This window comes from Ammodytes marinus (assembly GCF_949987685.1).
Source record: "Ammodytes marinus genome assembly, chromosome: 9".
NCBI lineage: Eukaryota > Metazoa > Chordata > Actinopteri > Uranoscopiformes > Ammodytidae > Ammodytes > Ammodytes marinus.
This window is the reverse complement of record NC_137213.1, coordinates 4,023,551-4,038,201: the sequence shown is the minus strand read 5'-3', so window position 1 is coordinate 4,038,201 and position 14,651 is coordinate 4,023,551. Positions and strand designations below refer to the sequence as shown.

Sequence of the window (14,651 nt, the reverse complement as noted above, 5' to 3'; positions counted from 1 at the left end):
GTCCCAGAGTCTAGAGGAAGAGTGGGGGGGCACAAAATCCAAGGGGCTTGAAGACCACTGTCAAGTTTCAACAGTCAGTGATGATCTTAGGCACCATGTCATCTGATGGTGTTGGTCCACTGTGTTATCAAGTCCAAAGTCACCACAGCTGTCTACCAGGAGATTTTAGAGCACTTAATGCTCCTGTCTGTTGACAAGCTTTATGGAGATGCTGAATTACTTTTTCCAGCAAGACTTGACACCTGTCCACAGTGCCAAAACCACAAGTAACTGGTTGACTGACCATGGTATTACTGTGTTGATTGGCCAGACAACTCTCCTGACCTGAACCCAATAGAGAAACTACGGACGATTGTCAAGAGGAAGATGATACACACCAGACCCAACAATACAGACGAGCTGAAGGCCACTATCAAAGCAACCTGGGCTTCCATAACACCTCAGCAGTGTCACAGACTGATAGCATCCATGCCATGCTGCATTTAGGCAATAATTTGTGCAAAAGGGGCCCAAACCAAGTACTTTGTACATATGCATGATTATACTTTCTAGAGGGCCGACATTTCTATATTTAAAATAATTTTTTTATTGATTTTATGTAATATTCTAATTTTCTGAGATTTTGAATTTGGGGTTTTCATAAGCTGTAAGCCATAATAATCACAATTATAACAAATAAAGGCTTGAAATATCTCACTTTGAATGTAATGAGTCTATATAATATATTAGTTTCACCATTTAGGTTGAATTACTGAAATAAATGAACTTTTGCACGATATTCTAATTTTTCGAGTTTCACCTGTATATTTAAAGAATGTACCTATTAAAAAATAGCTTTTTTATGGGGAATGGTTCAGAGATAATAGTAATTTGTTTTCTAATATCACAGCACTGAATGCATGGATAATTATCAGCAATGACGTCAGCTCCAATGTCCTGTGGCTTGTGACCCCTGACCTCTTTTAATGCTAATAATCATCTAGACACTCAATGCAAATGGCATTCTCCTGCGTGACAAACTCAAACAAGAGCATAAGGCGTACTCTAAATGGATGATGGATGGGGCCTGAACGTAATCCCGACGCCTCATTATGACAAAGTCCCAATGGTCCGAAATATTTCCCATTATATCGACATCCCGACGGTCCTATATTCCGACTATACACAGTCCCTGGAGTATCTACCTCTCTCTCTCTCTCCTCTCTCACACTAAGCACCAAACTACAACCTAAAGGCCTTCATCTTACTGACCGCCAGAGGCAGTGCTTAACACTGGATGTTATCCATCGCGCATTCGCAGGTCGAGTATATAATATAAACAAAGTCACGTGTGACCGGGGATGACGTCGGGACGCCCGTCTATATAAGCCCACGTCACTTCCCAAAATGTCCCTTGTATCTTCTCGCTGTAGCGAATACAGGTTTAGAGTAAGAAATAAGCTTGAATAAGAGCAATATTAGCCGATGACTCTTTGCTGGTAGCCCTGCAACCTCATGGTTGGAGCCACGGATTCGTCCTCCAAGGGCTGCAATTAGTCACACGCTATGTTCTGATCGCCGGCGTACCGGTGTTTTTCGCTGGTGAGTTCAGCTTGCATAGAACGCTAGGCTAACACAGCGTCTTCCCCAGCTGTAGCTGCGGAAAAGGTAAGTATCTCTATGTGTTAGCTGTAAGTTAAGTAAGTTAAGGGGATCCGGTTTTGGTCTTGTTTTGTTTGCCCTCGCAGTGATCTGCAAGGCTGCATCGGAGATTGCCAGTACCGGCGTTTCCTGCCTTGTGTGGCAACTTTTTGTTTCAGTTAATTAAAGGCTCCCTGACGGGTGTTTTCGCTCGTTAAAGAGTATACTCCCTTGGTTGGAATTTAAGAGTAGAAGCTCCCCAGTATGGTTAAAGAGGACCTATTATACTACTTTTCTGGTCTTAATTTCTTGTTTTACACTGCTATAGAGCAACCTGACACAAATCACATCACAAAAAACTATGTAGATTTTCGGGAAGCTCTTTCTCTTATTTTGGCGATCCAGCACGTCCTGTCAACACTTGAGTGTGTGTGCTTCGGCAATCTCCGCTCCCTCCGCCTGTGCATCGGCCATCTCCGCTACCCTCCCCCCCCTCTTGCAAACCCCACTCCGTTGTGATTGGTTACCTTCCTTCCGGAACACTTTCAGTGGCGGGAAGCGCGAGCATGGACCTATAAGGGCGCGAGGCAGACGCGAACAGGGAAGTGACAGCATTACCATACATGGAAACATCCGCGTGGTCACGTCACAAATTTTTATGCAACGTCACGAATTATGAAAGGGTAGACCGCTTTGAAGACGTGACTTCTCGACTGGCTAGAATAGTGTTTAGTGCTCTGCACAGACACCCCAGACGGTCAGCAGGGAATACGTCATTATTTGATAATTTAGTATGGTTAAGCATGACTATGAATCATCATAACAACGTTTATAGGTCATAAAAGTCAAAAAGCATCATAGGTCCTCTTTAAGGCTATTGGGTAAAAAAAAATAAAGGAATACAATTTAAAAACATAAGAAGATAAATTAAATTAATTATAATTTAATTTTGAAGTAAACTTGAGAAAAGAAAAAAAAATACTTTTGTAGTGTTTTAGTTTCAGTTTGCTTACTATTGAGCAGTTTGCTGCTATTTTGTTGCATTATTACTAATGGGTGTTTTCGCTCAGTAGTGACTACTTCACTCTGGAAAGACACTATTTGGGATAGCAGTAAGAGTAATTGCATTAATCCTCAGTATCACCCCCACTTGCATGGCTCCACTGCAAGCTACAGATGGACATGATGAATGCCCCGCATGCCTCGGTGTGGTCCACCTGAGGGAGGGGCTGTCTGACAAGCAGTGCATGAATTGCAGTTTCATGCCACATGAGCTAAAGGTGACGAGACTGTCAGAGGTGGAAGGACCTCGAGTTGAAGGTTAGCTTCCCCCGTCTGGAGAAGAACCAGAGGTACGAGTACGCGCCCCACCCAGGAAGAAGGCTAAGAAGACTGACCGTTATGCTGCCAAAGTGGACAAGCTGGTGTCAGAGTTTGCTGAGATTAAGAGTTTGCTCTTTAACCTTCAGCCAGTCAGGTTGGCGTCAACCCAGGGGTCTATCCCTCAGGCAGAGGCTCCGACCACACCAGAATGGGACGAAGATGCCCTGTCTATGGGGGCTTCTTGTAGCCAGTTCTGCGAAGACAGGCCGGGACAGAGCGAAGTAGAGGCTTCTACCCAGACTTCTGAAGACGGCTCCCAGGTTACTGGAAGTGGGTTTAGGGCAGGCTCAGAAGCTTCCCCAGCCACGGTTAAGCCAGTGGTCCGAATGGCACTGGCCCGTTTAGGGTTGGATGAGGCTCCAGCAGCAAGCGCTCCAGCTAGTGCATTCTTTAGGCATGTCCCGCCACAAAGATAGTTTTTCTGTGCCTCCCTCCCTGCCATATATCGAGGAGCTTCACAGATGCTGGCCAGACCCCAGATCTCTATCTCATCACACCAGTGACAGCAGGGCTTTGGCTTCGATGCAGAGTGCCAGCAAGCATGGACTTGACCGAATGCCAGCCGTAGAGCCGACCATTGCCTCCCTCATTGTAGCACCGGAGGAGGTGTTGAGGCCGAATGCTTGCTGTCCCAGGCCACAGTGTCGCATTACGGATGACCTGCTAACAAAGTGCTATGACACAGCGGCACGTATGGGCCGCATTGGGAACTCTTTTTCAAATTTGATACTGGACCTGTCGCAGTCCTTGCAAGCGTCCAGTGCAGAGGCTTCAGTGCAGAGTCTAAGTGATACGTCGTTGCAGGCGTTTGCCTTCATGACTAGAGAACTTGGTAGGCTGATGTTGACGCTTACGTTGGCTCGCCGCCAGGTATGGCTGGCCCAGGCCCCATTATCAGAACCATGCCGAAGAATCCTCCGCACTCTCCCCGTAGTTCCGAGGGAGCTGTTTGGCCCGGCAGCACAACAGACCTTGAATCGTGCCATTCAGGCTAACCAGGCACGGCAGCAGTTTGCTAGCCTTCGGGGACCTACACCCCAACCGAGACAGCAGTCTCCACAAGGTACTGGCAGCAATCGTCCTCTGCCGCCAGCGCATCCTGGTGGTTATCCCAGGACCTCACCTGCTCCTGAGCGATCCTATCAACCCCGCCGTGCTCCCACATGGCCAGCACCCCAGGCACGGATGGGTCGGGGGTCAGGGATTCGCCCCCCCAGGGTCCCAAGAGGACCTGGGGGCAGACCCTGAGGGCTCAGGGCCGGCCATCGGACGCTTCTCTAAAGACACTTGGGTGGTGGCCACGCTAACCCAAGGGTACAATCTCCAATTCCGATGCCGGCCTCCAGTTTACAGGGGGATCAGACTGACTTCAGTCAGCGATCCCACAAGGTGACAGTCCCTCAGCCAAGAAGTATCCACCCACCTGGAGAAGAAGGCCATCGAGATCGTAGAAGGTGGGTTTTACTCAGTATATTTTTTAATTCCAAAAAAAAAAGGCGGGTTTCGCCCTATACTGGACTTACGAGGGCTGAACAGTTTTCTGAAGGTATTGCCCTTTTACATTTTAAAGACAGCAGAAGTGCTCCAGGCCGTGACACGGCAAAGATGGTTCACGTCAATAGATTTAAAGGACGCGTATTTTCTCGTCCCAATTGCACCACATCACCTGCGCTTCGCATTCGAAGGGCGGGCCTACAAGTTCAGGGTCCTCCCATTTGGGTTATCGCTAGCCCCAAGGATCTTCACCTGGTGCATGCGTGCGGCACTCGCACCAATGCAAGCCACCGGAATACAACTCCTCCCTTATCTGGACGATTGCCTTATTTATTAAAAGTTGGGTCTTACAGTCAATTATGGCAAAAGCTGTCTGATACCCAGCCAAGAGGTACTATTCCCATTACCCTGAACTCCGTCCAGATGCTTGCTTGCCCGTCTCCGCGGCGGGTAGAAGCAATACTACAGCTCCTCCTGCATTTTCGGGAGGACAGGAGGGTAAGGTACAGCCTTTGTCTCAGGCTGTTGGGGATGTTGACGTCAGTAACGGCAATAGTACCACTGGGCCTCCTCCACTTGTGGCCGGTCCAAGTAGGGACCAATGTGTCCAGTCAATGCCTCCTGGCATTACGACCCTGGAGACGCAGGGCATATCTTGCCAAAGGTGTCACACTGGGTTTGATCCCCTCACGCCGCGAGGTGGTGTCCGATGCTTCGCCCTCTGGCTGGGGGGCAGTATGGCAGCACAGGGCGGTGAGAGGGCTCTGGAGTGCACAGCACATGACACAGCACATCAATGTGCTCGAGCTCCGTGCTATGTATTTAGCGCTCCGCAAATTCCTGCCTTTTTTGAGAGGCAGACATGTTCTGGTACGAAGCGACAACAAGTCAGCTGTCTACAATGTGAACCATCAAGGGGGCACAAGGTCGGCTCAGTCATTACAGGTTGCACAGCAACTCCTTGTATGGGCTCTCTCTTACTTTTCCAGCCTCAGGGCTATGTACCTTCCAGGGCCACAGAACATGGTGGCAGACTTTCTTTCACGCCAGAAAACTCCGTCGGGGGAGTGGAGACTCCACCCAGAGGAAGTAGAGGCAATATGGAGCAAATATGGCACAGCAGAGGTGGACCTGTTTGCTTCAGAGTCCACAACACACTGCCCTCTCTGGTTCTCTCTGGCAGAGACGAGTCCGATGGAACAGGATGCCTTGGCACATTCATGGCCACGTCAGCTCCTTTATGCCTTCCCACCATTTCCACTGATAGGGTTAACCCTACACAGAGTTCAGAAGGGGAACCGCAGACTCCTGCTGGTTGCCCCAAACTGGCCAGGGAGACCCTGGTTTCCAGTAATGTACAGGCTGCTGAATGGAGATCCATGGAGCCTGCCAAAGAGACAGGACCTGCTCTCACAGCTGGGGGGCCACATCTGGCCCCCCAAACCAGAATGCCTGCAGCTATGGGTTTGGCCCTTGAGGGGCCTTATCCACTTCTGATGGCATGCGACCGGGAGGTAGTTCAGACCATCATAGACTCAAGAGCTCCCTCCACCAGGCTCAGAGAGAAGTACCGCAGAGTTCCTCAGTGCCAATGATACTGCGTTTTTTGGCTTTTTGGCTATCTGCTTCCACTTTAAGGGTCTATGTGGCTGCTATTTCATCCAGGCACATTAAGGTTGATAACCTGCCTCTGGTGCTGGGAGCCCTCTGTCTCCCCCCATTTGAGCCCCTGGATCAGGCGCCGCTGAAATGGCTGTCAGCAAAGGTTGCGTTTCTTCTAGCGTTTGCATCAGCCAAGCGTGTTGGTGAGCTTCATGCGTTGTCAGTGAGTGAACAGTGTATACGCTGGAACTCAGATGGCACAGGGGTGGCACTGTGGCCTAACCCTTCATTTTTCCCAAAGAGGCTGCCTTCGGCCTTCTATAATCAGGTCATACAGCTAGCAGCTTATTGCCCCTCACACCCACCGGATGAGGGAGCTAGTTCAGCAGAACTACTCTGCCCGGTGAGAGCCTTGAAATGTTACATACAGTAAACTCCTGGTTTTCGCCAGTCTGATGGCCTGTTTGTCTGTTATAGTGGCCCAAGAAAGGGGCAAGCACTGTCCAGACAGAGGCTTTCCAAGTGGGTGTTGGAGGTAATTGAGGAGGCATACAAGTCAAGAGGACTGCCTTTGCCTCCTAACGTCAGCCTCCTGGGCTTCAGCGTGAACCTTTGCCCGATTTTACAGGGTCAATGTAGCTGCTCGCCACGCAGTGGCTGCAGCTGTTTTCCAGGAACCCTCAGGCCCTTCCTAATAGGTGGGTACAGGATTCCTCGTGACTACGTTGGTAATAGTCATCCAGTGTTAATATTATATACTCGACCTGCGCATGCGCGATGGATAACATCCAGTGTTAAGCACTGCCTCTGGCGGTCATCCAGAATTCATAGAACCGTAGTTACATACGTAACTATCGCTTCAGCACCATGGACAGAGAGCAGAGGTCAATACGCGCAAACACACACACACACACACACACACACACACACAATAGGCTATGAAGACGCTATAAGGTATAACTTTGACTAAATCAATACCAGTGAAATTATTTAGGCAAGTTGCAAACACAGTAAAACAACACATATAGGCCCACACACAGCTACTAAATATAAAAATTGGTTGTTTTTTACTCACCATTTGACTTTAAATTCACCTGCTTCTTTTATAGCCTAGGCAGACACCTGAGACATGCTGCTATCAATGGTGGATTTGAAAGAACCACCACATTATACAATTCATCATGATTTAACAGCAGCAACTATGGCCATTTCTGTAATTGGGGCCACTATGGAGAAAAGAGGAGCCGCAGAGCGCAGTTTTTTTTCTCTCAAAGTTTTCCGAGGAGCGGTTGCATTTGCCGTCCTACATCTCGCCCCGGCCTTCCTCATAAAGTAGCCTAACTGGAGTCAAGAAACTCAGAGACAAACCCAACAAAACGGATAACGAAACAAATTATACCTTATACCTTCTATATAGCCTTGTGTGTGTTTGTGTGTGTGTGCCCATATTGACCACTGCTCTCTGTCCATGGTGCTGAAACACCTTGTCAAAATGAACGTTTTCACTTTTCTCTATAATATGCATTGTGAACGTGAGATGCAGGCCTATAGGTTGTATTTTGGTGCTTAGTTTGAGAGAGGAAAGAAAGCGAGAAAAAGGTAGAAACTCCAGGGAGTGTGCATATAGTCGGAATATATGACTGTCGGTCTAATGCGCCTCCTTTATGACTAATCGGAAAAACGGCACATCGGACCTATGCGTTCTGTTTTCGTAAAATTGAACTGTCAGCATAGTATAATGGGAAATATTTCAGACCTTTGAGATGTCGGCATAATGAGGCGTCGGAATTACGGCATGGCACCTGATGAATTATAGATAAAGCGTCCCCAGTAAGACTGAAGTTAAATGGTGGGACACAATGTTATATGGAAACAAATACATAATGTCTGATTGGTTGACTATGTGTTTGAGGCTGGCCGTGGCTTGCCCTTGACTTCTCTCCAAGCTGGTCATCCAATGGCAGGTGTAACTTGAGAAGGTCCGTTGCCAAGGAGTTGCTATGGGTGCAGGCAGAGTTCTCAAAAGTTGTCTGACCTTGTAAACCAAGTGATAAGCTAAATATTTACTGAAACTGTTCTACTCCCTGTATGCATGGTGTTCATAGTATGCTCTTAGTATGGAAAGACTAGATGGCTCCCAGTTGACGAACATGAAGTTAATGTTAACATACAAACGTGTGCAAAATAACGTATAAGTGTAAAAAGCACAAGAGTATAACATTTTAATTATTCTCACACATGAAGAAAAATACCCAGATGTCCTACTATATCGGGTCGTGAGTTTTAGTGTCGGAATCCAAAGCTTTTTAGGAGATTCTGACACACAATCTACAGCGCAACAGAAGTTATTTCACATTGACAGAGCCTCTGAGTGAAAACGAGTAAGGAGACAGTTTAAAGGTCACATATTATGCTAAATGCACTTTTTAAATGTGTTCTAACATATCCATGGGTGCACGGTGTGCCTAGAGACTGCCAAAATATTTAAAAAAATAACAATCTCTCCTGTTCTCACTCTCCCCCTTTCTGAAACCCCCCCCCCCAATATACTCCAGTCAGAATTTTCCCCTTTTCTGACCTCACAAACTGGAAAGCCAGAAGCTTCCACTGTGCAGCCCACACCCCTATTTCTTATTGGTCCACGGCCCTGACAGACAGAGGGCGAGGCGTATCTGGCTTCGCTTCTGGACAGGGGGCGGGGGCAGCTCAAAGATTGTATATTTACGAGAGGAGCTGCAGCTCTTTTTAAAAAATAGGCCATTGTGAGATTAGCTGAACATCAGCATAGTACAATAAATTATCTGAAAGTTTTTTTCAGCAAACAATTAAAGAAAAACGTATTAGGGACCACTAAGACCATATAATATGGTGTATAATAGTACCGAAAAGTGTATAATATGGGAGCTTTAAGCAAGGGGCAAGTTCTAGGCACGATGTTATGATGAACTAAATAAGTTAAAGTCTGTCCCAATTGTAAGCCTACTGCATACCTACTAACCGCATGCTTTTTTCTGGACAGCTGTAGTATGTAGAATAGTAAAAAAATATATAAAAGTAAGTGCCTTGACAAGGACACAATGGTAGAGACGGTGGGCACCATAGGTGTATTACTAGCCACCACTTTCACCCCTTACCCACGACTATAAATCTGGGCCAAGAGCCAGAGAAGCACCAGTTTTGAGCTGGTGTGGAACCGGGAACCGCTTTCGTTAAGGGCCGGGGGCGGGGGATTATCCTGACAAAACTAAAACTTCATGTCCACCATATTTAAAAACACCTCTTATACAGGACGTAAACATAACATTATTACCGAACAAAACGATCACATTAACCAGCGCAACTACGCTGGATAGGTCGTGTTTGGTTAACAAAGTAAAACGAGACATTTACAGTGACGTCATGACATGGCTCTCTAGGCGGTGGAAGGACAAACTGGTTCTTAAAAGGTTCCCAAGTTGAACCAGCTGCGAACCGGCTCTAGCACCAGCCCTGAACTGTAACCTGGTTCCTGAAAAGGGGAGTTTGTCCTCTTGTGTGGAGCCTGTCCTACCTGTTGGAGACATCTCGGGGACAGAGGCGCTGTAGGGACCTTCAGTAAAGCGTGGCTCATTGTCATTGATGTCCTGGACCTTAATGATGAACTCAGACTCTGGCTCCAGAGGGACACCTGTCTGGATGTCCACAGCCTGGGCCCGCAGTGTGTAGTAGGACTTCTCCTCCCTGGAAGCACACAATAGTGCATATGTTTAAAGTGCACTAATGTTACTAAGTCTGAACAACACTCCACAAACAAACACACACGCGTGCGCACACACACACACACACACACACACACACACTTTCATGCCAATAAATCTCACTGAATTATCTCCTCCCTGGAAAACACCAAATATTACATTTAAAGTGCACTAATGTTACTATGTCTGATACAAACACACACACACACACACACACACACACACACACACACACACACACACACACACACACACACACACACACACACACACACACACACACACACACACACACACACACACACACACTTCTATGCCAATAAAGCTCACTGAATTAAATTAATGACATGATGATCATATAATCCGGCTTTAGGACATCTGTTTGGTTGTATTTAGGTGTTCACATGGTTATAATGTCAGCGTGTGTTGGCATTTACACAATATGTGTTGCACATCAGACATTAATACCAGGGTGAATCTGCAATAAATACCAACAAACACACAAAACTAAAAATATTAATAATTAGGGCTGTGCAAATGAAAGCGTTACCGCAGGGTGATTCATTTATGGAATTAATGCATGAATCTTTTAACGCATGTGCAGAATGTATGGTAGGCCTATGTTTTAGTTTGATTTTAATTTATTTTCAGTATTAACACCATCCTTTGGATTTTCCATGAATAAAAACATACAGTGCTGTGTGAAAGTTTGTGAACCCCTTGAACAGCTCAGGGTCCACAAACTTTTGCACATACAACAGTTGGCAAATCATTTTTTTAATGTCTTTTAGCATTTGATTTCTGGAAAAGAAAAATGTTGAATTGATAAACAAACATCATTTATGTCATATAGAAAATACTGGTATTGATAAAAAATAAACTAATAATGGTAAGAATAAATACAATTCCAAAAGGTTCAAGGGGTTCACAAACTTTCACACAGCACTGTATATATATTTTTTTTTGTCATTTATCTTTCTGTTCCTACAACAATATACAGAGATAATTTGAATTTCTTGGGTATACTTTGAGTGGTAGAATTAATCGGGATTACCACAGCTACCCTGAGATTATTCTGATTAAAAATTGTAATCATTTGACAGCCCTATTAATAATAGATTTGGCTGCTATAAAAATAATTATGCGCTTTCAGTGGATCATGGGAGAAAAGTCTCCAGTTAGGTCATTGAGTGGCTCTGATAATGTGATTATTATAGAATCTTATCATCTTGGCAACACCTGCACCTTTTTCTTCTTGATATTTCAGCCATTGGTTAAGATTAACCATGAAAGCCATGTTTCGGTATTCAGACCTTCATGAGGTATAATGGCATCATAAAAACATTCCATCATTGTATATAACTACTGAAGCTCAATGTACAAGAGCCCAACCAGAGGACCATCTAGATTGATGAAACCTGGATACCTGAATATACTCAGTGCATCATCATCTTGGCAAAACAGCCAGACAATCGCCATGAATCATAATAAATATACATATACTGTATATAGTCAGTAAGACCAGTCTTACACCAGCAGACAGCACATAAAAAATACATCTCATCCAAAAGATACTTTATTAGTCCCCAGGCAAGAACATCTAAATAAATAGAGGCAACAGAATCATCATAAAGGAGATGAATAGATAACTGAAGGCTAATTGCAAAATACACTTACCTTTTGAAATATTTAGTTTTATTGAACCTTATGGTAACACTTTATAATAACTATCCGTTGTAACTCGTTAATAGATCATTAGTAAACTCTTAATTAATGATTTATTAATGATTTGTTAAGTGTTTGTTAGCAGTTTGTTAAGGATTTATAACAATGCCTTACAGACAGTTACTTTTTGTGGTAAACACTGGATAAACAGAATTTCAGAGGGACATTTAATGTCCATACATCACGGCAATGTCATGGATTATCCGTCCTAATGGCCCTTTGCGATGCTATAAAGCACAGTTATAAATCCTTAACAAACGGTTAACTGTCATTTAACAAGTCATTTATAACCAATTAACTAAAAGTGTATTAATGGTCTATTAACTGTCTGTAAGGCATTGTTATAAATCCTTAACAAACTGCTAACAAACACTTAACAAATCATTAATTAAGACTTTACTAATGATCTATTAACGAGTTACAACGGATAGTTATTATAAAGTGTTACCAAACTTTTATTTTTTAACAATTAGATTCTTAGAAAATAATATTTTATTTACAATATATATATATATATGTAAAATCCAATAGGTTGTTTTTTCAAGGACTTACAGGAATTCAGAAACCCAACTCTGACATGAAGCAGAATGCCCAACTCCAGAATGCACTGCAAGCTGCACCTCTGGCCAGTCATATTGGCCAATGGCTATTAGAAGGTCTACTGTACATTACACTTCACAGTATTACAGTATTGTTGTAATTAGACTTTAGACTTTCTCGTCCCAAAGAGGAAATACTTTTTCACAACACTGTACATTATGGACAGCATGTTTACAGATAAACAGTCAATGACAGAAGTACAAGGATGATGTCATGCAGGAGAATAATTCTGGATGAGTACTGACCTGTCCAGCCCGACCAGTGCGTGTATATCTCCTGTTATTTGATCAATGGTAAAGATGGAGCCAGCTCCTTCTCCTGACAGAGTGTACTTTACTTCATCCTCTCCATGGTCCATGTCTGTGTGGAGCTGCAGGAGGGAGAACAGACACACGCAAACACACACACACACACACACACACACACACACACACACACACACACACACACACACATGCCCACACACACACAGAGGAAGACACACAACATTACATCATGAAGCTCCTGAACATCCCCATAGCTTGCTACAAAGTCTATACCCTAACTTTAAAAGTGAAGATTGTTTGTTTTTTGTGAAAAATCGACAACGTTTGCTAGGCCAAAATGGGTTTCCATTAACGCTGTTAATAACGTGTTTAACTGACAGAAATATTAAAATCCTTTTTTCAATTTTAACAACATAGTAGTGACCAATGGTTTTACAGAACAGATTTTGAATACAGTCTTTTAATAATTTTAGAAATTCAAAAAATAACGTAGCCCATATTGGTCTGTAAAAATGCATTTTCGAGCATAAATCAGACTATGAACAACATGTGAACAAATACTTCTGTAATAATCTCCAAAATATTGCTAAGAGTGACTATGTCAAGTTGTGAACCTTTGATTTATACTAGTATTAAAGAAGACATGTTATGTAAGCAAAATGGACCAAAAATCTCAAAATTGACCAATGCGTGAAAATGTTTTTGATTGCGGGCTCACCTTAATTAGCTTAAAAGAAATTATAATAAATAAACCAATTCTTCTCCAATATGTACAGCAGTGTGCAAAATTCTCAATGTTTTGTTAAAATCAACAGAAGGACAGAACTCCAGTTGCATGATTTATTAATGCAATGTTCCTCAGCATACAAACTGGCCTAGGTTTAATCAATATGGCTGATGTTCTGCCGCTAATTGTTAACAAGTGAGTTACAAGCCCTTTGAGCCATGAGTATCTGTGAAGAAATGAAAATAAAAACCTGCGATGCAATGTATCTAGAATGTAGGTTTTCAGTGAAACTCATTCTTGCTCTGTTTGTCCTGCAAACACCAGAATAGCCACTGCACCTTCGGTCTGCTGAATACCAGCCTTGCAAAACCATGACACACTCGTTGGGCTGCTGATTATGTCTAAGGCGACAACACAAGTGCAATAATTTCACATCCCTTCAAGACCAAACTTTATTCATTACTACTGTATATAGTGGTGAACGGGGAAGATGGTGGGTCACCTTTGCTTCCTGATGAGAAACTGAGAACATTTGTACACACAGGGGTAAAAAGGTGCTAAATGGAACCGAAAACGGATCTTCAAGGTGATGCCAAAGAAGAACCTGGAATTTTACAAAGCACCATTTACTAACAGGTTCTTTAAATAACCATTTCTGAAAAAGAACTCTCGAGAGTGCTTCAAAGAACCTTTAAAAAAATGGTTCTTCAAGGCACGATAAATGGGTCTACAAAACACTTGTGCGTAAAAATAATGTTTCTTCAGGTAAGGAGATTCTCAAACACAACCTCAACACAGACACAGAACTAATTAACATTCAATCATACCTAAAACATTCACCCAACAAGAACTGAAAAGCTTAACCTAAAAAAAAACACACATCTGGGTAAATATTTAATATACAAAGAGTTTAATCTTGTTTATCTCGTCTATATATCTTTGCATTATAGCCATAGATGTCATAATTGTATAAATACACAAACACTTTCCAGCTTACCAATTTATCTCCTAAGAATATAATTCCAACCAGAGTTCTAGAATAAGTAATGCAATTTGGTCAATACTAAAAAGTGTATAGAATACCATAGCAATTATGATTTGAAATACATATTCCAAAATAAGGACCTACATTGACAGTCACCTTTGCCAGAAGCAGTAGCCTGATCAAAAAACTGAAAATGTTCAATGTGAATAATTGCACCCCAACAGTGAATACATTATATTTCTCCAATAAGGAGTCCATTGATGTGAGAGTTAATAGCGAACTTACTAAGACCAAGTGGGCTCCAAAACACTGATGTAATATAGGGACCTGCATGTTAATGTGATTTTAATAAAGAAACCAGTGGAGCTGAAAGTTAATAAGGGCCAGAGGAAGGCTAACTGAAGGCTGTGAAATTACAGCGATAGTATACCATTCGCTCATAGATGTCAAAACATAGTGCTTAAAATATATTTAAATGTATCAAGCATATGCAGCAGTGGAGGGGTTCAGAA

General features: G+C 43.4%; 1 protein-coding gene across 1 annotated transcript in view; it reads right to left on the bottom strand.

Annotated features, from left to right (window-relative positions):
* Nucleotides 1-14,651, bottom strand: part of LOC307256062 (cadherin-12-like) — a gene marked incomplete at both ends in the record, with an annotated part of 87,935 nt that overhangs the window by 50,071 nt on the left and 23,213 nt on the right. The window contains 2 exons of the mRNA XM_080034928.1: nt 9,650-9,819; nt 12,407-12,531. Of these exons, the coding sequence (XP_079891054.1) occupies nt 9,650-9,819; nt 12,407-12,531 (295 nt within the window). The remainder of the gene's footprint in view (nt 1-9,649; nt 9,820-12,406; nt 12,532-14,651) is intronic.